Below are 21,654 nucleotides of genomic sequence, written 5' to 3'. Positions count from 1 at the left end.
CTGCAGGGAAAGGCTGCAGCAACAGGAGACAGGCTCAGCTCGTTACACATCAGGGGAGCATCCCCGGGGCCAGCTGAGGCCATCTCCAGCTATAAAAGGAGCAGGGCTGGGCCTGGGGTTCCCTCTGCTTGGGGGTTTGCCCAAAGCAGAGCTGGGACAGTGAGGCTTTGCTTCACCTCTTGAGGTGCTGTGGATGGGATGCAGGTGAATTCCAGCAGCCATGCCCTGACACTGCCATGCGTTTCTACATGAGCTGGTGGATCCGGCCACTGCAGCTCCTTCCGTGCCCAGGGCAGGTGCCATGAAAGGAGAAGAAATGTTGTAAAAAACAAGGTAATCTGGGCTCTTTCCCCCATCCCCAACCTTGAAGACAGCTGAGCATGTTGGCAGGGAAAAGTACTCTCAGAGGAATAAACTTTTTTCCTTGCTCAGATCTCAGTTATCTGTTGCATCCGTACTGAAGATGCAACTGAAGAAATCAGTCTTTTAAGGTTTTAAAAAACCTGCATGCACTAAAAAAGCAAAGAATCCCTAAACACTGGATGAGGAAGAGATGATTTAGCAAGAAAAAGATATCACCAAATCCCTGAGCTACAACTTACTGGTTTTGCAGTCTTGCAGTGAAAATATTTTAGCAGCTGTTCATGTCAGTGTGGGAGCCTGTCCAGAGGGTCATAGCTATCTGAAAGAAAATGAAAAGCAACAAATGCTCCAAGTATCTGTTTAACATGTGAGCTCTGGAGGCACTGGGGGGAGAGGACACTGCTGGGAGGGCAGGCAGTCATACACCCCCTCGGTTACTGCATCTGCGGTGGTGAGGAACTGGGAAACTCTCCCTGTCTGCCCAGCAAAGAGGGTGATTGTCCAAAGGCACATGGGGGTCATCATGGGATGCTGGGAAGAGCCTTCTGAGATTGTACAGGATTTACTGGGGGAAGTCTGGGGGAAGGAGCAAACAGGGGAAAGGGAGGGATCAAGGTGGTTTGGGGAGGAACCAGTGTGGGAAAACAGAGGGAAAAGGGGACAAAAGGAACTGCTTGGATGCCTGTCTGGCTGTGCTCTGTGCCTGACCACTGCAGCATGTCCTGTCTGCTTATTAAAATCTCTTTAGCTATTTTCCTCGTGAGGGTCTCTGCTCGGTGTGCACGGGTGTGTATGGAGGTCGGAGGGGCAATATGGGGTCCAGCAGCCAGTGTGCTGGGATGGCAGCAGCCGGAGAGACCGTGGTGCAGGTGGGTATGTTGGTGTGTGTGATTGCTAGCAAATAGCAAGCCAGGCCAGCTGGAAACTAGGATAAAAGGCTCAGGAATATAGACTGGGGAGACTGTATGTCTAAGACCAGCAGCTGAAGGAATCTATATTGTGTGTATGGATGTATATATTTTCTGCTAATGGGCTTTCATCCCGATTAGCCAGAGGGGGGAACAGGATGAGGCCACTGGTGCTGTTTGTGTGATGACTGTGCCATTCCTGCCTGTGCTGATCTGCATGGCTGACTGTGTGTGTATGTGTGTATATATGTGTATATATATATGTACTGTGGGTGTATGTATGTATGTACTGTGTGCATACACACTCGGCCTTGCTGCTGGCTGGATCCAGAGAGTCGGAGCTGCGGCAGCCTTACCTCTATCAGGCTGCCAGATTTGGCAAACCCTAACACAAACCAACTTCAGCGCAGGCTTCCCCAGCGGGACGCTGGTATGAACCCATGCCTGCTTGCCTGCCTGCAGAGAAGTGTCCCCTTTCAAGGCCCCCAAATGTGGCTGGGGTGTGGGGGGTGCTGGCTGCAGGCAAGGGAGCCCCGAAACATGCCCCTGAAGCCTAGCTGTGTTCATATGTCTAAGGGAGAAACTAGGCAGGGCTGTTTATATTTCACTTAAGGACTAGTGAAAGTGGCAGGTGAAGAAGAAAACAAACACAGGTCAACTGCAAATATTGCTGGTGAGGGGCTGACTGCTCGGCCCCCCTGAGTTTCGTACTGACGCACCCCTTGTAATTCCACCTGCGTCCCTTGGGGCTGGCAGCCTGATGGCTGCGTGGGAAGGGCAGGGAGCCAGAGTCTTTGGGGGCTCTGGCTGCGACCACAGCCTTCATGCTGTCCCCTGCTTTAAAGCCCGCCAGAGCACGAGTACTGCTGTGTGTAATACAGAGAAAACCTCTGGCCAGGGTTAGTCATTTGAGGCTCTTGATACTGCCTCGCAGCCCTCTGAACTGGCGCTGCGGAGGGGCTGGACACACTCATCTGTAGAGCCCCTGTGCATACCGAAATACATGGCCACGCGATGGCTGTGGGCGCCCCTGTCCACAGCACCCATGGGCTGTTCCTGCAAGTGCACATGGCCTCCTGCCTGCTATGACGCAGCCCCGGGCAAACAGGGCCTGGCCGCTTGTTTTATAGTTGTAGGAGAATTATACAGCAGCTGGGAAATATTTCCTGCCCTGCTGTGTTACTGGCTTATGTCACGAAGATGGTACAATCAGCATTATATGAGCCTGAAAGCCTCAAGGACTATCTGCTGGGGGCACCCGGGGAGAAGGGGCCAAGGACTGCTTGCTTTTTGGAGATAGGGACCTTTTCTCATCTCACCCAAAAGGAAAAGTTTGATTTAATTGCTGAAGAAGCGGTCAGGGCTTAAGGGTAGTGACCATGATCTGTATAGTCAGTACAAGCAAACAGAGGGCAGCCCCAGCCAGTAATACAGCTACTAGATATTTCAAAAGGACTAATATAAATTAGGGGAAATTATGAGCAAAACTGACCAGGTGGAAAAAACAATAACTAAATGACTGTGAATGGAAAGTTAAAGAGCTCTTTAAGAAGTGTTTAAGAAACAGTGAAGGAAACAATTTAGCCAGAAGTTTAACCTGACAGCTGTTAAAAATAAAAAAACAATATTCAGAAAACAAGAAAAGGAAAGAGTTCATATTGTCCATGAGGGAGATGCTATGAAGCATCATGCTGGTCAACGTGCTTTTGTTGACACCAGATCTTGATTCAGTCTCTGGAGTTTCATAACTAATGGATAAAACTTTGCTGATGAAGCTGATGGTGAGAGGCAGGTGAAGCTGTATTGCATGCATCCTGATTAGAAAAGGATGAGCATGCCATCCCAATAAAACACCTGCAAAGAGATGAAGTGACTCATCAAGTAGGAAATGGTACTGCATGTGGGTCTTTCTCACTGGACTTGGCTGGGGAAGGAATGATGTCCAACCCTTCTCCGCCTCTTTAATGCAACAGTTTGAAGTAAATATAAGGCCGTCACCACTGATTTAAAAACCACAAGTCACCCCAAGATAGAGGGACACATGGTAAAGGCTAGGGTTTGCAGGCAGAGCTGTTGCAATCTCCAGCTTCTCCCTGCCCTACAAAGGTCACCAGCTCTTAACCCCCCACTTACTGCAGTTGCTTGCCCACCACCCATCTGCTCATGCTTCACTCCAGCTATTTAAGGGAGCTAATAAGAGGTAGTACCTCTGCTTGCAATTCCTATCATCATGTTTAAAGGAAATGAACAGGTTAGAGACCCACAGGAAGAATCAAGAGCTGCAATGAAATCTCATTTTCAGGAGGGATGACTTTGAGAGCATCACCATGGGGATGGTGAGGGGAAGCGGAGAGGTCAATGATGACAGTGCCAGATAGGCGAGAGAGACCACTTCCTTAATCCAGAGCAGACCTGTGTCTGGAGGATCACCGGCTTTGTGTCCCTCCCAGGGGTTTCTAACACTGCAGGAATGACTGGGAATGGAGCTGGCTGAGCCGGGGAGCTCTGCAAGACCAGCTGCATTTCTGAATGTCAGCTGTAGAATTATTTCATGTTTTTCACAGATTGTTGTTTCTCTTGGCAAAAGATGTATTTGATTTTCTCTCCTGGTATCTTATGGTATGATGGTATGGTACGATGGGATTTCTGACTGAAGCAGCTACTGAGGAAAAGGAAGGGAGATTGGTATGACTAAGTTCACCTTGACCTTTTAAAGGCGCCACAGTGAACGCTTAGCCCCTACCCACTCAGCTGTGGTAAATGAAGTCCACCCCAAAGAACAGAAGAGCACAGTCCACAGGGGCTTACTGGAAAGAGATAATGCTCAGGGCAAAGATCACCGCCAGCAATGGAAAATCTCCCATCACGTCAAAAAGGGGGCAGCAGCTGACCTTTAGAAACCTAAAAACTCTGGTGGGAAATGCGGTGGCTGCCAGCTGAGGGGATGCCGACTTCGGCTTGCTCGGAGGTCGGCACTGCTGCCTGTCAGGGACTGTGTGAACACCACGATGCTGCCATTAGAAACTGCCATTAAACACACAGCTCTTCTCCAGTCACTGTACCCGCTTACAGATGCCACCTAGCCTGTCCCGGGGCGCTGGGCACACCACAGTCCCTAAGCACCAAGAAAAGCTGCCAGCACTGTCAGAGGGGCAGGTCCTAATCCTGTCTGACTTTGCTGTGCCCAGCACAGACAGAGCTTAGCATCAGGTCCTCTTGGGAAAAAAGCCTTCTCTTGGCCCAAGGACTGTAACAGCCAAGGAAAACAACTCTGCACGTAGCAGTGAGGAAACAGCAGCTGTTGGAGGTGTGCCCCAGAAAACCCATCCACCGCTCACCCCACTGCTCCCTTAAAGCAGCTTGCTCAGAAAAATCTCAGTGCAGCACTCTGGGATGAGGTTTGGCGGAATTTACCTCGGTGCCAATGCTTTTCTTTTGGGATCTTCCCACAAAATCCTGGCTCCACGTAAATGTCAACATTTTTATTTGTGACTTCACAGCATTTTCACAACTTCCTTCTCTATTTTACACTTTTTATTTACAAAGTAGCCTGACTAACATAAACTCCTTCCTACTGGCTCAGTGCCTCTGCTGGCAGAAATCACACACACCACCCCAAGAGTGGCTATAAGCAAGGAGCAAGAAAACGCCACATGGAAGTGAAATCAAGGGTGAGAGATAGTTCATGTGGTTCAGAGACACTGGAGCAGGAGTCCACAAACTTTTTAGGCAAAATTCCTTGACTTTGATAAATAAATCTGGCTTAGTTACAAAACACTTTATTTCTGGAGTGGATAGAAACCTTAAACAGCAATAGCTGCGGCACACAGAATCACAGAATCACTAAGGGTGGAAAAGACCTGTAAGATCATCAAATCCCACCATCAACTAACACCACCATGCCCATTAAACCATGTCCCACAATGCCTCGTCCACATGTTCCTTGAACACCCCCAGTGATGGTGACTCCACCACTTCCCTGGGCAGCCTGTTCCAGTGTTTCACCACTCTCTCAGTATAGAAATTTTTCCTAATATCCAGCCTAAACCTCCCCTGGCGCAACTTGAGGCCATTTCCTCTTGTCCTGTCACTAGTCACTTGGGAGAAGAGACCAACACCCACCTCTTTGCAACCTCCTTTCAGGTAGTTGTAGAGAGCAATAAGGTCTCCCCTCAGCCTCCTCTTCTCCAGACTGAACAACCCCAGTTCCCTCAGCCACTCCTCACAAGACTTGTGCTCCAGACCCCTCACCAGCTTCGCTGCCCTTCTCTGGACATGCTCCAGCACCTCAATTTCCTTCTTGTAGTGAGGGGCCCAAAACTGAACACAATATTCGAGGTGCGGCCCCACCAGAGCCAAGTACAGGGGCACGATCACCTCCCTACTCCTGCTGGCCACACCATTTCTGATACAAGCCAGGATGCCGTTGGCCTTCTTGGCCACCTGGGCACACTGCTGGCTCATATTCAGCTGGCTGTTGACCAACACCCCCAGGTCCTTTTCTGCGGGGGAGCTTTCCAGCCACTCGTCCCCAAGCCTGTAGCATTGCATGGGGTTGTTGTGGCCAAAGTGCAGGACCTGGCACTTGGCCTTGTTGAACCTCATACAATTGGCCTCAGCCCATCAATCCAGCCTGTCCAGATCCCTCTGCAGAGCCTTCCTACTCTTGAGCAGCTCAACACTCCTGCCCAACTTGGTGTCGTCTGCAAACTTGCTGAGGGAGCACTCTATCCCCTCATCCAGATCATCGATAAAGATGTTAAACAAGACTGGTCCCAAAACAGAGCCCTGGGGGACTGTGCTTGTAACCGGCCACCAACTGGATTTCACTTCATTCACCACAACTCTCTGGGCTCGGCTGTCCAGCCAGTTTTCACCCAGCGAAGAGTGCCCCTGTCTAGGCCACGATTCGCCAGCTTCTCCAGGAGAATACTGTGGGAGACAGTGTTGAAGGCTTTACTAAAGACCAGGTAGACAACATTGACAGCCTTTCCCTCACCCACTAGGCAGGTCACCTGGTCATAGAAGGAGATCAGGTTGGTCAAGCAGGACCTGCCTTTCGTGAACCCGTGCTGGCGGGGCCTGATCCCTTGGTTGTTCTGCACGTGCCCTGTAAGCGCCCTCAAGATGAACCTCTCCATAATCTTCCCCGGCACCGAGGTCAGGCTGACAGGCCTGTAGTTCCCTGGATCCTCCTTCCGGCCCTTGTAGATGAGCGTCACATTGGCAAGCCTCCAGTTGTCCGGGACCTCCCCTGTTAACCAGGACTGTTGATAAATGATGGAGAGCGGCTTAGCAAGCTCCTCCACCAGCTCCCTCAGCACCCTTGGGGGATGCCATCAGGCCCCATAGACTTGTGAGTGTCCAGGTGGCATAGCAGGTTGTTAACTGCTTCCTCCTGGATCACGGGGAGTTTATTTTGCTCTCCATCCTTGTCTTCCAGCTCAGGGAGCTGAATACCCTGAGGATACCTGGTCTGGCTATTAAAGACTGAGGCAAAGAAGGCATTAAGTACCTCAGCCTTTCCTCATTCTTCCTGATGATGTTTGCCCCCCCCCCCATCCAGTAAAGGATGGAGATTCTCCTTGGCTCTCTTTTTGTTGTTAATGTATTTATAGAAGCATTTTTTGTTATCCCTTACGACCATGGCCAGATTGAGCTCTAGCTGGGCTTTTGCCTTTCTAATTCCTTCTCTGCATGACCTAATGAGGTCCTTGTATTCTTCTTCAGTTGCCTGCCCCTTCTTCCAAAGGTAATAAACTCTCCTTTTTTACCTGAGTCCCAGCAAAAGCTCCCCATTCAGCCAGGCCGGTTGTCTTCCCCACTGGCTCTTCTTATGGCACATGGGGACTGCCTGCTCCTGCGCCTTTAAGATTTCCTTCTTGAAGAAGGTCCAGCCTTCCTGGACCTCTTTGCCCTTCAGGACCATCTCCCAAGGGACCTGCTCAACCAGTGTCCTGAACAGGCCGAAGTCTGCCCTCTGGAAGTCCATCATAGTGGTTTTGCTGACCCCCCTCCTTACTTGGCCAAGAATTGAGAATTCTATCATTTCATGGTCGCTAAGCCCAAGATGGCCTCCGACCTTCACTTCTCCCACCAGACCCTCTCTGTTTGTAAACAGCAGGTCAAGCAGGGCACCTCCCCTGGTAGGCTCACTTACCAGCTGTGTCAGGAAGTTATCTTCCACACAGTCCAGAAACCTCCGGGACTGTTTCCTCTCGGATGTGTTATACTTCCAGCAGATGTCTGGTAAGTTGAAGTCCCCCACAAGAACAAGGGCTTGCAACTGTGAGACTTCTGCCAGTCACTTGTAGAACGCTTCGTCGGCTTCTTCATCCTGGTTGGGTGGTCTATAACAGACACCCAGCAGGATATCTGCCTTGTTAGCCTTCCACCTCATCCTTACCCATAAGCACTCAACCTCATCATCACAATCGTTGAGCTCTATACAATCAAAACACTCCCTGACATACAGAGCCACCCCACTGCCTCTCCTTCCTTGCCTATCCCTCCTGAAGAACTTACAGCCATCTATTGCAGCACTCCAGTCATGCGAGTCGTCCCACCATGTTTCTGTGATGGCAACTACGTCATAGCTGTCCTGCTGCACAATGGCTTCCAGCTCCTCCTGTTTGCTGCCCATGCTGCGTGCATTGGAGTAGATGCACTTGAGCTGGGCTATCGATTTTGCGCCCGACATCGGCACGCCACCCCTAGGCTCATCTCTAGGCAGCCTGGTTTCATCCCCTTCCCCCTTCAAATCTAGTTTAAAGCCCTCTCAATGAGGGCTTTCACTCAGCAGCAGCAGGACCTGGATGAAAATCGTGCCTTTGTAACACTTTGCTTTTTTCCCCTTCCTACATAACTGCAAGTCTTCCTTTATTATTTCCCACTGTTTTACTGAATCAAACCATGTGACCAGTTATTCTGAAGGAAATGACAGGCTTGGTGGAAAATAAGCAACTGCACACAAGAAGACAGCCCAACACCAGGCGTTAAGTCGTATTACTTGACTGCAGCACTGCTCTTCTAGTAATTCATTCCAAGCGGACGCCAAACCTTTAAATTATAGTCAAAGACTACCAGCAAGAGCCGAGAGGACTTGGCTTGCCAGAGGGCCCAGAGGATCCCCAAGGTGAAGGGCACATTTCAGAAGGGCAGGTCCCAGGAGGACAAGGTATGTCCTTCCATTTTGACAACAAACCATCAATAATCACTCAGCCAGCTCCGCTTCTGCTGAGCCGCAGTTTTGTACAGATCATGCTTCATGAATATTACGAAAAGAGAGTCAAAACAATTACCGAAGGCACAGTGAATACCCACAGCTACTCCTCTGCCCAAGAGGCTTCCTTGCCACACAAGACAACATTAGGTTTTGTTCTTGGAAACCCACACTGGTTGCTACTCATTTCCTTTTTCCTTCTAGATGTTTGCAAACAGTTCAATCGGTTGTTCCACTGTTTTTCTGAGAAGTAAAGTTAAACTCTCCTACATAATTCCCCAACTCCTCCTTTTGGGGTAGTGAGAGCACTTTCCCAGGAAACAGGAACTAAATCGAGGAGGGTGCCAGCAAGGGCTGCCAGGCCTTGGGCAAGGGCACCTGCCCTGTGATGCCCACCCATGGGGTGCTCCGCATGGGCCAGGAGCTGTGGTCTGCGGTGAGGATGCTCTTTGCCCTGTCCCACTGGTTGGAGCACAGCAGCCTCATTGCACGGGGGCACTGGCAGGCTGGGGCTCCAAGCTGCATCTGAGACCTTGTCGCAAATCCCTATTTAGGAACCTGCCAACTACACCAAATTGTCGCGACTGAGTGATTTAGGCTGCTTAAAGAATCACCGTCAAGGGTATCGGCAAAAGTGATTTTAATGGAAGTTTATAAAACGCAACTTAACAGAATTCAATGGCAAGGTTCACTCTATTACTTACTAAAACATACAAAGGAAAATCAAATTAGAATCGAATCAGAATGATTTATATAGAGAGAATGGAGAAACAAAAGGGTAAAGAGGACCCTCCCGTTGAGTCACGAGGTTCAGAATGGAACCCCTTGCTTTCCAAACTTCTCAAAGAGGAGTTTAGGTGTGGCTGAATCCAGACTTAGTCTCAGACTTGGTCAACAGTTCCTGTCTAAAGGAAAGGAGAGAGTACAAGGAACAAAGAAATCCTCCCGTTGAGTCACGAGGTTCAGAGAAGACAGGCTAGGTCCACTCCTAGTCCCAGACTTGGACAACAGTTTATGTCTAATGGAAGAAATATGAAGAGTAGGTAAGACCCTCCCATTGAGTCATGAGGTTCAGAGTAGACCCCCTTGCTTTCTAAACTTCTCAGAGAGGAGTTTAGGTGCAACTAGGTCCAATTCTAGTCTCAGACTTGGTCACTGGTTTATAACTAAAGGATTATATGTATTTAGCAGCAATCTGGTTCATTTACAATTCAAGGTAGAGTAAAGATTTCAGCAACACTTAACCATTGGTTAATTTAACATTTACAGAGTGAGTTAATAGAATTTACTACACTCAAAACAGTGACTTGATTACAGATTTGGAATGCTAGTACTGTACTTGCTATCGAGCACTCATATTGATTCACGCACGCACGTACACAAAGATATAGCTATATGTACAAAGGTACTTGTTAAAAATTCCCCTCGAATTCCATGAAACATTCACTTCAAATGCCTCAGCATTTCTCAATGGGCGAGAGTTGAGTCTTGAGGAGGAGAGGGTTTCAGCCCAGGTCCCGTTGCCAGCTTTCGGCGGCAGTCCTCTGGATTTCGCAAACTGGAGAGTTCGCAAACTCTGAGAGGCATCCCACTCAGAGGGAGATGCTGGTCGCAGCCTGCTGTGGTGCAGGAGAGCTCAAAGGGTTTCACTTGGGACCGCTGTTTATAGGTTCGCAAGATGATTGGCTTTAATCATTAGCCAAATGATGGAGTTTCAGTAACAACGGTGTCGTTCCACTTGGACCATGATCCAGGTAAGGAAGGTCCCAGGGCTGTCAGGGGATGACTGATTATTCTATTATTCTCGCTCTCATTACCCGCCTCAGCCAGGTAACAGGAGCGTTTGGTATAGTCAGTGCTGTTCCCCATCTTAGCCATGCAAGAGTTCCTGGTACGGTCAAGAGACGCTTAGCTGCCCAACTCATTACACAAAGGCCAAGGCCTAGCTGTAATTCCTGAGGCCATAAAGCAGCCCAAGAGAGAGGAGGTGGGGAAGGAATGCACCACCACAGACCTGGTACAGTGATGACACTGCAGGATTTAGCCTTGACTGTGACCAACACGCTTTAACTAAGGTTTTAAAACACTCAGCTCCCCAGTCTGGGAAAGCCCAGAAATGACAGCCTAATGTAAGAGATATAGGATTGTTGTCAAAAAAATCCCCAGCAAGCCATACTGCCAACTAACTCCGGTTTCCTTCAGTTCTTGTTGGAATAACATTGCTGCATGTGCCACCTAGAGGCATTTATTTGGAAAACTACTGAGACGACCAAGTAACCAGGGTCTGCTGCAGAGTGCCAACATGCTCACAGAACCCCAAAGCCACCTCAGCCTGCCTGCCTGCCTCATCACTAGAATGGCATGATGACCGGAAAGGGTTGAGAAAAAATCCAAGAGACTCCAGCTTTAGGGTCCCTGTGGAAGAGAGACCAAAATAATTTTGATCAACGCAGCAAATTTTGGCAACTGCTGGGTGTGTGCAGCAACCCTGCAATGCGTCAGGATGCCGAAGGCCAGGAAGGTTTCCTCTAGGAGGGAGAGCAGGGGCTCTGAAAGCACATGTCTAAAGCCACAAGATTTGCATGCACTTGGGTTTTCATATGCAAGGCAGGAGGACAAGTTGAAGGCGATTAAAACCGCGAGAGACAGTCTGTGCATAGGGGTTTATGATGCATCTGAATGAGCTGTTCTCTTTCCTGTTTCGGACACAATGCCAGATACATTACTTGAAATGTAGCTTTCGATCCTCAGTGCTGCCAGTGTTGTTAACCCAGGCTGAGCGACACTTGCACTGGGGGAGTACAGAAATGACGAGGCAATTTCAGAAATACATATGTACAACCTCCACCCACATTTTTTTTAGGGTTTTAGATACAAAACCAGTGCAAGATCCAAAGTCGGGGAGGGAAGAGACGGGGATGGGCAAGAGCTTGTGCCTGCTTCAAAGGCATGTACCCAAAAGGTGAGAATGATGGGATCACATGAGTTTGGAACATCTTAGCACAGGATCCTGGCATTTTTGCAGAAACTAAGCAGCAAACGGCAAAACCAGGTTTCCTTTCCTGGAGGGAGCAGGGAGGGAGTGCACAGGGTATAACAGCCCAGGCTCTCTGCGCTCGACAGAGCTGCTCTGATACACAGCAATGCCTGCTCTTCCCGGAAGGCAGCTGTGGCGTGATGATTGAGCACTCTCGTTCTGTGATTCCCCACTGAAACACTGACAAGTTCATTGGTAGGCTGTGCAAGACCTGCAGCTGGCAGCCTCTGCAGTCACTTGCTGGAAGCTCTCGCTACAGGTAGGAACACAAGTACAGGGCAGCCCTGGCCCCACAGCCCTCCTCCATGCCTGCCTGCTTCAGCTGCAGCTTCAGCCACGGGAACTGCAAGCTATGGGGGTCTGGGGTCACTGCCCCTGAGACACCGCCATCGCAGGGACCTCCGGGCATGAGGAGGCACTTGGTCAGGCGTTGCACAGCCTGGACAGCCCCCCCAAGCCTGTTTCATCTTTCCTGCGGCACCAGGACAGCTGGGTTCCAGCTTCCCAGCCACCACTGCCATCCATCTGCACTGCAGGTGGCTGAGACCCCTGCCCATGGGGGAAGGACACAGAGCTGGATTTGTTCCCCACCAAGAAGCTTCTCTGAAGCCACATTTGAGATTTTCTCATCTCCAGAGTCTCTGTGGGCTCCCACACACCACCAAGCCCCTTATGGATGTACACCAGGGCTGCAAGTAGGGTGAATGTTTTTCTGGTGACCTTTTAAGCAAGCACCTAGACACAGCAGGACATTGCAGATCCACATGAGCAAACAATCTCCTTTTCCACATCCACCCAGCCTCAGCAGGCCTCCTCAGCACCCCAGGGTATCGCTTCACTTCTCTGCAGGGCTTGGCCAAGCCCAAGCCCAGTCACGGCCAATGCTGAGCTTGGTGTGGGGCTGCCTGGGTTCCCAGGCATTGTGTGACTGCTAGGTGTCAAAGTCCTGCCTCCAAACTCACGCTCTAAATCACAGGGAACTGCTCAGAGGCAGCACAAACTCCTTGCCATGGCTGCAGTCATATTTCTGGACGAGGAAGGAGGGTTAGGGTTATTCCCGGGGCCTCTCAGCAGGCTGGAGCTCAGCCGGGGGCTCCAGCACACCCTGGTGAGTGGCCGCCAGTGAAAGCGGGACGAGAATTTCCATGCACTCAAGAGCCAAAGGAAAACGTGAAAGCTGAACCTTCTTCAGTAAGTTTCCATGACTTTTGGTTTGTTCTTGAGACAAACACCAGAGTGTATCCCTGACTCAATCCACCAGCTACTGGCAACTCTAGGTTATTTTTCAAGAACAAGGGTGGTGAGCGTGGGGTGTCCTCATGGCAGGTTGCTTACCCAGCTGCTGTACTCCCCCCTTCATTTGGTTTACGTTTATAGTTTTGCCTAGATGGAAAAACACATGAAAGAACGTTACTCTTGCTTCCTTTGCATGCAGAGTACATGTTTGTCAGGACATGTCCCTTGTGACAGGTTGAGAGAGCACGTTTTGGGGAAGGGAAACTTTCTGACAACTCATCCCTGAAAGACAGACAGATGATAACACTCCCAACGGGCTCGATCCTCACCAGGAGGAGGCAGCGCCTGACTTCAGTCATGATGTGCTAATTTACAACAGAAAAAATTCTGGCTAAAAGAGCGGTGGAAAGAGCGGTGCTGGACTGCCCCAAAAAAGAATGCAAAGCCTGTCACCCAAAATAAGCACAGGACATGGTCCCTGCTGCAGACAACTGACATTTAGCAGCTCCATGCATCACAAGAAAATGTCACAAAGAGACCCAGTGAAGAGGAGGTGCTGGTGTCCCAGGGGACAGATAATCCTCTTCTAGGAAGGAAGCCTGGATAGCTTGGGGGTGCCCCTTCGAGTGTATTCCCTGGACTGCAGGATTCAATGTGTGCAAAAAGGGGTGTTCCCTGAGAAGTTCTCCATTTTCTCCCTCTTAGGCTTCATGCAGCATCCCATGGCCTTAAAGACAGAAGACAAAGGTGAAGAAAAATGGAAAGTGCCTATTTTCTCTCCAATTCTTTATGCTGTCCGCCTGTCCCACACCCCTTCTTATTCATTGCTTCTTTACAGAAAAGAGATTTCAGCAGCATTATATGCTGCTAAGAAGGGACAGAGCCAGCCCTATAAACCTCCCACCTGAGGCTGAGCAGAAAGATGAGAGCTTTTACTGACAAAACTGAGTGAAGACAAGCACTGTCCACCCAACTCTTAGCTATTGTTGGAAACATCACATATCAAGACATCCACAGCTGAAGCTATGAAAGACATAAACACATCTACTTTCAAAGGCCCTTACTCAAAACTGAACTGGGATGCAATAAATCAGCCCCCACATTCACACACACACAAAAAAAAAAAAAAGAAAAAAGAAAAGAAAGAAGGGAAGGAAGGAAGGGGAAATTCATATTAGTCACAAAGAAGTTCCCCCGCCTGCTTCTGTGTGTGCATAAAGCAGTCTCCTGAAGGCACTGTCTTCACTTCATCTCTGCTCCTGGGACAGGAGCACCTAGCTTATCTGCCCCTTGCTCTTCCAGGCTCCTGCTCCCTTCCCCAGCAGTTGCTGGCAGTGCGGCTGAGATGGAAGGACAGCCAGATGTAGAGCCGAGAAATCAAGATCAGATGGATCGCAAAAGGGAACCTGCAGAGGATGAGTGGAAGAGCTGGCAAAGAGGACAGGTTAGGAACACGCTGCACCTCGTGTCCGCAGCTGCTCAGTGGATATTACTGCTTGCCTGCTTGATTTACCTTGGTATAGATTCTCTGCAACCCTCAACGGTAAGAGCTCATGTTCAATCTATTGTCTGCTGGCCTGTAAAGCTTTGTATGGGCTTTTTTTTTTTAAGAAAAGATAAAAGCATTTAGGTTTATCCCTATTCAAACCACAAGCTTTTAATCCTTTCCTTAATGACTGTCATTCTTTTTTTTTTACATTGCCTGTCCTCAAAACAACATCAAGTATTGCCCAGTGCAGTGTTTACGGACAGGCTGTCTGGAAGGGGCATCGTTCCAAGAATGCTCTTTGCACTGGCCCCTGGGGGAGGGAGGTCTGCCTCCCTCCTGGTCCTTCCCCTACTTGCAGTGACTCATGTGTATTTCCGTCTAATTAAATGGGATCATCCGGGTGGATGTTAGCTTTCAATAAGTGCATGTGGAAGAATCAGAGCCCAGGTGGCTCATAAACATCTCCTGAACTTTTAAAATGTACTATATGTGCAGGCAGATATGTGAGAAAGCAAGCTAGCTCGTGACAGCTCTAGCAAGACCCCTGAAACATTTCAGCGCTTTCTGCCTGCACATATACTGGGCTTTAGTAGTCATCTGTATCTGCAGAGGACAGCCTGTGTGTGTGTGTACATGAGAGAGAGAAAGACTGATGTGGCCAGAGACAGTTTCGTGTACCTATAACACAACTACAAACAATATAAATAACAAAGATGCTTGAAACTCAGAGTACTTTAGCAAAAATTGCAGCAAATTTTTCACGTTTGCAGGCTGGTGGATTGCCAACAACCTTTCACTGCTATGTCAGTGCCGCTTATGCACTAGCTACTTCTCCTCCCACATCTTCTCCAGGAGCTATGTACCACTGTAAAGCTTGTTGTGCTTTGTCTTACCAGAGTTCATTCTTTCCTCCCACTTAGACTTGGCAGAGAAGCAAGTCAGGCATGTAACCATGCAAGGGAGGGATGACCTCGTGCTCTGGGTCCTCTGCTGTTTAATGAAAACCCTCATGCTCTGCACAAGTTTCACTGACCTGAGTCTCACAGTGGTTATTAAACTGCAGAATGATGACCCTAATAACACAGAAAGGTAACACTTTTCATTCAGTTCAGTCCTCTTCTCCTTCCACTATTTTGGGAGAGAGAAGTTGTACTGGAAGCCAACAGAGAAGGGCAAGTTATCACACTGCTCAAGATGCAGAAGACTCTCCTGGGTCACACTCTGGTTGTGACTCTTCATCTCTCGATATCTCTCTCTTCTATAAAAGTGTTAACTCAAATCCTCCTCCTCCAGAGGAAGATGGCAGGGGCTAGCATTGCTGCCTGTGAGCTTTACAAACGCAAGAGAGCAGCAGCTGAGGAGGGAACACAGTACATGCCTGGAGTTTCCCTTCCTCAACAGAAACAACTGAAACAGGGTGCTCAAGGAGCAGCAACTGCAGCAGATGAAAAGTCCAGACCCTGGGAGTCACCAGAAGACCTTTTCAGTGTTAAACACTTGCTAACTGCAGGCTCAGACTGATTTCTATTATTTTAAGCAGATAACCGTGGTGTCCTGTTCTGACTGCACCATGCTGTGCAGGAGTGGTCTCGCGGGCTGTACGCAGGGGGATTTCATCGCACTGGAATTACAGGGGTCAGCAGAATAACCATGAACAGACCATATAAATGTCTACAGAAGAGGCAGCAGTACTAACCTGACTTGACTCTCAGGGCAGTTTAGGGAGGCGGACTTTATGCAAGTAAGGGCACAGCAGCATCAGAGCGGCAGGCTGGGAGCACTGGTCCATGGGAGCAACTGAGATGCTGTCTCTGTTCTTGGGAAGAGTCTCCTTCTGCTCTCCAGGGCTGGAGAGTGCCCACACTAACTTTAATAGCAAGACAGTAGCTGTGTTTTTTCATAGCAAGACCATATTTGATTACTTTTCATTGTCCTCACGGCTCCTAAAAAAGCCCCTGGACTGTTCTGTGAAAACACAGTGCAAACAATGTCATAGCACATGCTCAGGGAAGTCAGCATCTGCAGCCCAGACCGTCCTTAACAAAAAGGGACAGTGATCTGGTTTCTGTCATGATGCTGCCTGGAGACCAAGCTTCAGCTGTGATTTCCAAATAAGCAAGTTAAAAAAAAAGGTAGTGATAGTCTGCTTTCACACCTGTAAGGCTTGTGAGTTCCCATCTCTGCTGGAATCACCTCCTCTTGCCATACCAGCTGGGATCAGGCCATGGGCAAACTACTCACAGGTGCAATCAGGGGGCATGAACCCCCCCTGATGGCAAATGCATGGGAGGTAAAAGCCTTGAGCCGCTGTTGGGAATTCAAGGCTTCTAACGTTCTGTTGCAGGACGGTTTTCCCTGAACAGGGCAGGAAAGGGTGCAGGACTGTAATTGTGCAGAGGTTTGATGTAGATAAGGAAGATATGGCCATAATCCTAATATCTCATCGCATGGAGAAGGTACAACCCACTTCCAGTGCACAGTCTTCTGCAATCCGTATGACACAGAGAGTCAGGCACATGATCGCAATGGTCCTCTCAATCATCGCATATTGCTACAGTTCCCTGAGATTTGCGCTTTGTGCAGTACAAACCTATTCCTGAAACTTCTGCCACATGGCACGGCTCTAGACACAATGTCCCAGATAGTAGGAAGTCTCATGTTTGGGGATCCAGAACAGGCAAAAATTATTTGGAGTCTGTGTGATTCTGTGATATGGGGAATTCTGAAGCAGTCAGTAAGGAGCACCTCTGTGCGCTCAGCCCTCCTGGCATCCTTTCCCGCACACCGTAAGAAGGCAGAACAGAGAAAGAGGGGTGACTAACTTTGTTACTAGCTCATGGATGTCCTTCCAGTCCTACAGATACATTCCCTCTGCAGCAGAATTTACTGGTAGATAATTGCAAAGTGCTTTGAGATTGTGCAATAACCGGCAGAGATACGTAAAATAGGTAACGTGCATTAATGACAACACAGCTGATATTCTTACAATTGCTACAAGTTTTTCACCCAACCTGTCTGTGTTTAATACATCCTGTCCACCAGTGGCCAGATCGGACAGATTGCAGTGGATGTTGTTTGACCTCAGAAGCTCAGCGGTCCTGTGCTTGGCTATTGTCTTGTTGGGAAACTACCTGGAAATCCCAGCTGCCTGAGCTGAAGAGTGAAATGCTCGTGCATTTAGGTGCTTAGAAAAAGAGTAAGTGTAAGACTCAAGCTGCTGAGGCAATGGATAGGATCAGTAATGCTGGGGGAGATAGTTCCACTAGAGCCAGTGTGCAATAAAAGCTTGTATTTGGTAGTCGAATCCGGCCTTGCCAGTAGATCAAACAGCAGAGCATCAGCTGTGGCAGCACTAGAGGGTGCCAGAGCAGACCTTTCCCACCACCAGCACCCAGCACGCGCCTCACCCTCCAGCACAGACCGCACAGGGCAGCCCGGCTCCAACCTCCTTCCCTTGCCGCTTGCCTTTACCAGGGCACAGCACTCAACCTGCAAATTTGCATGTCTGTGCTCACTCTCTACTCTGTTCCAACACTTACCCTGTGCTCCGAGTGAAGGGCCTGCTCTGTTCCTGTAACACATGAGGCCAAATACACAGAAGTCAGGCCAACACACATCTCACCAGCCCACCTTCTCCCTTACGAAACCTACGGCATAGGTAAAGAGAAGAACACAGAGCAGCGAGCCTAACCTTTCACTCTTGAATCAGGCAGAATGCTGAAGACTTGTGGTTGTGAAGACACTGCAGATTCGGGCCTCCTGTGGTTAAGACGAGAGATGAGTTTGAGATGCGAAGTTCAGATTTAAAAATCTAATACAGAAGTTTGGTGTATTGCGTATCTGATCAGTAAGATACATACTTCTGTATTTGCATTCACTTTTTCTCTTATACTCATAAAACGCAAATCAGTTTTAAACATGTCTTAATGCACTTCTCAGGGAGCCACTGAGAGGCACACATCCAGTAACAGCCTGACCCAAAGTGCAGGGAAGCATAAAGCCAGACCCACCTCTTAGTGCCCTGCAGGAGGAGGGGGAGACAGTGGGGGCACGTCTGGGTCCCAGCTCTGCAAACAGGCACCCCGGGGTGTAAGTCAGACTCGAGGGGGTCATGCAGAAGAGACTCTGCACCCCAAGGTCCTTCCTTACTGTTTGGTCTGACTTGATTAAATTCATCAGAATGTTTTTCTAAACCGGACCAACACTACCTGCTGTGCTCTGGAGGGCTCAGCACCGGGCTGGAACTCGGACTGGCTAGGAACCACTCTAACATCGTATTTTATAATAATGATATGAAAGAAAGTAACGAGCATAGCTGGCTAGCAGCGACTGTGCCAGCTGAGACTGCCTGCGGCGCTTTCGGAGGCGCGGTCCCGGTCGGGAAACGAAAGCGATAGCAGCAGCCGCGACGGGTCCACCCGGTGTGTTAACGAGGATTTCTCTTCTTTCTTTCCAGCCTCGGAGCGACAAAGTGCCGTGGACCCACATCCGCTACACAGGTGGGTGGGCGTCGGGGCAGGGGACACCCCCGGAGGGCCCCCGGCCCCTCGGCGAGCGCCGCTACCCCCGGCGCGCTGCCCCATACAGCAGCCGCTACGGCGCAGCGTTCCCCTGGCACCTCGGGAGCGCTGCGGGCTCCCCGGAACGTTTCCTGCGGGGGGCTCCCGGGACACCGGTACCCCCCGAAGGCTCCCCCGGGGCCCGGCGGCGGCTCCCGGCTTCCCTAGGTTGCAACCCCCCAGTACTCCGGTGCCCCCGGAGGGCTCCCCCCAGTACCCGGGAGGGCTCCCAGCTCCCCGCTCAGCCCCATACCGACCCGCGGTCCCCGGGGACCGCCGTGGCAGCCGGTGGCTCATAAAATACCGGAGGCTGTTAAGCGCATCGTGTCACAACAATGGCTATTTCTTCTGATGGAGGAAAGTGCCGGGAGAGCTGTCTGGGGGGAGAGGGGCCGAATCTGACCTGGTGCTGCAAGGTGCCAAAACCAAACAACCAACAGGTTTTCCCAGAGTGGAAGAAAAAACCTGAAAATCTGCATGAATCTCTGCAATCCTTACCTATCTACTAAAGCAAGCTTTCACTCTGCAAAAGAATGAGAAAAGTATTTTTGCGATTTTACTGAGCACACGTGGCGTGCTCTTGGGGTATTTCTGAAACAAGCCAATAATCTCCTGATTTATGAAAAATGTAAATGATTTCCCGGGGAAGAGCAAGCAAGCATACCCATGGTAGGAGAAACAGCAGTGCTCTGTGTGCTGACTATGTTGGATGTTTTGTCCAATGACACACCTCAACAACAAAAGCAAATACTAAAATTTTTAAGTCTTACTAAAAATATTGTTGACGGTTTTACTTTCAGTTAATATTGTAAGGTAGCAATGAGTCTAACCTAATAGAAACCCATGTTCGTAGAGAAAAAACTTGAGAAATTTGGCCTCAGCCCAGAGGGGCTGTGTTGTCTGCCAGGCGACCTTCTGGTGACATCCCAGTGCTTTCAGCTGGTGTGCCAAAACCCCAGGAGCACAGCAGGGAAACATTAGAAAAAACCCCAAAACCCAAAGACAAGGACTCATGTTACCAGCATCTCCAAAGAAAGCACTTTTTCTCTTCCTTCCAGCCCTGAACACTTTTTCGTCTTCTTATTTACTGTCTTTATTTTCCGTTGTTTTTAGGAACCTGTGCTTCCTAAACTCACAGAGATGCTTTACTTACATACCTGTATTTTAAGTAAGACGTACAGTAAACAAATAGTGCATAAGTAGAAACTTGGAGGAGTAATTCATATAAACTAGAGTTGTAGTCCAAAAGGCACAGCTTGCTCGGGAGTGGGAACCTGGAAATTTCCACTGTAGTTGATACCTGTCTAGAGTAGACGATACTCTAGCCATGGTCTGCCCTATTCTCTAGTTCACTCTCTTCCTTTCCTATATTTTTCCACCTTTCCTGCAGTCAGTCTGTACAAAACAACCCATTTCCAAAAAGAAATTTGTCATCATGGGATCATCTTTGCTTTCTTCCATTCTAGGTAAAAGCATCGAAGGAGTAGCCATGAATCTCACTGCTGAAGTAGGCTCTATTCAGATCAGAAATGGTTCCATCATGATCACCTGTGATGGCCTCTACCTAGTGTCCTTGAAGGGTGTTAGCATTATCCCTGACCTGGAGAAGGAGGACTCGCTGAAGCTGACACTTTGGAAGACAGACAACAAGACCAGCCGGGCCCTCTGGGAGCAAACTGTTCAAGACAGCGGCAATGCAGTATATCTCACCACAGTGCTCTACTTGTTTGCTCAAGATAACATCACCCTGTGGACCAGCTCCAACGCCATCATTGCAGATTTGTCGTTTAGCCTTGCGTTACTAAGTCCCTTCATTTGCTCACTGTAGAAGATGACGCATGAAAAAAAAACATGTAAAGTACAGCCTTTCCTACCAATCCATTTGCATGTGGGAGGCTTGTTCTCACAGGCTGTACTTTTCCAGGCAGACTGCTCTAGCCTCCCTTCTTGGGGCTGCAGAAAGCCTCAGCTGGAGTGCAGATAATCACAGTGCAAACGGGCTTTATATAGTGCATGCTGTGTTCATCTCTTTGGAGCTCTGCGCAGCTGTTTTGCTACCTAGGATGGATCTTTCTAACACTGGAGAAAGGGATGCGCAGAGCCCTTGAGGAGAACAGAAATGAAAGCCAAAGAAAGTCACCTAAGCTTAGCTCATATTCGGAGAAACCCTGGGTTTCTCTATTTACTTGACAGTATCTGTATATAGTACAAATGCCCTGTATATTTGCTAAAATAAAAGTCTAGTAAATCAGGAAGATACCTCAAGTGTCTTGAAGCCATTTGGAGAAGGAGGAGAACAGATCTGCTCAACAGCCCTTTGCCTGGCAAGGCAGGAGACAGGGAAGAGGCGGCAAGGGACTTCCTTTGCAGTGATCCACATAATGCTCTCTGACAGGTAAAAGCCACAAAAGGAAGGTGGTGTTTTGAAATGAGCTAACAGGACTGCACTGGACAGCAGAAACACAGGTCCTGCAGTGACTATGAGGTTTTTAGGAGCAGCTTTTAAGGGCGGAGGCCCACTGGCTGTTCCAGCTATCAGACTACTGAAGCCTGAGCCAAGGGAATATCTGTTGGGACATTTACATTTTGACACCAGCTCTCGGAGGTGTTAAGTTGAAGGAGAATCTTCTTCAAGCATACGTACACAGACTGGTTTGATCCAAAAATGATCCAAGCACATAAAAATTTGGAAAAACATGAAGACTTGGGATTTAGTGGGTTCTCTCTAATGGACCAAGTGAAACCTGCAGGTCTGTGCATCCTTTCCTCTGGGAGGACTCAGATGGTTCCTGTGAGCCTTGCAGTAGACCTTGTCGTACAGGTATGCAACATGGAGAGAT

General features: G+C 49.1%; 1 protein-coding gene across 1 annotated transcript; it reads left to right on the top strand.

The window, feature by feature from the left end:
* Window positions 1–14,111: 14,111 nt before the first annotated feature.
* Window positions 14,112–20,642, top strand: TNFSF4 (TNF superfamily member 4). Its single transcript, XM_059822154.1, has 3 exons — window positions 14,112–14,309; window positions 18,712–18,754; window positions 20,281–20,642. The coding sequence occupies exons 1-3, from the start codon at window positions 14,112–14,114 to the stop codon at window positions 20,640–20,642; spliced, it is 603 nt and encodes a 200-aa protein (XP_059678137.1).
* Window positions 20,643–21,654: the final 1,012 nt, after the last annotated feature.

This window comes from Gavia stellata, chromosome 10 (genome assembly GCF_030936135.1).
Source record: "Gavia stellata isolate bGavSte3 chromosome 10, bGavSte3.hap2, whole genome shotgun sequence".
Classification (NCBI taxonomy): Eukaryota; Metazoa; Chordata; class Aves; order Gaviiformes; family Gaviidae; genus Gavia; species Gavia stellata.
Note: the sequence above shows the minus strand (reverse complement) of the source record. Positions and strands in the feature narration are given on the sequence as shown.

Coding starts and splice junctions, on each gene's coding strand:
- TNFSF4 (XM_059822154.1), top strand. CDS start 14,112: ATGGAAGGACAGCCAGATGTAGAGCCGAGAAATCAAGATCAGATGGAT. Junction 14,310..18,711: donor ATTCTCTGCAACCCTCAACG/GTAAGAGCTCAT, acceptor CTTTCTTTCCAG/CCTCGGAGCGACAAAGTGCC. Junction 18,755..20,280: donor GACCCACATCCGCTACACAG/GTGGGTGGGCGT, acceptor CTTCCATTCTAG/GTAAAAGCATCGAAGGAGTA.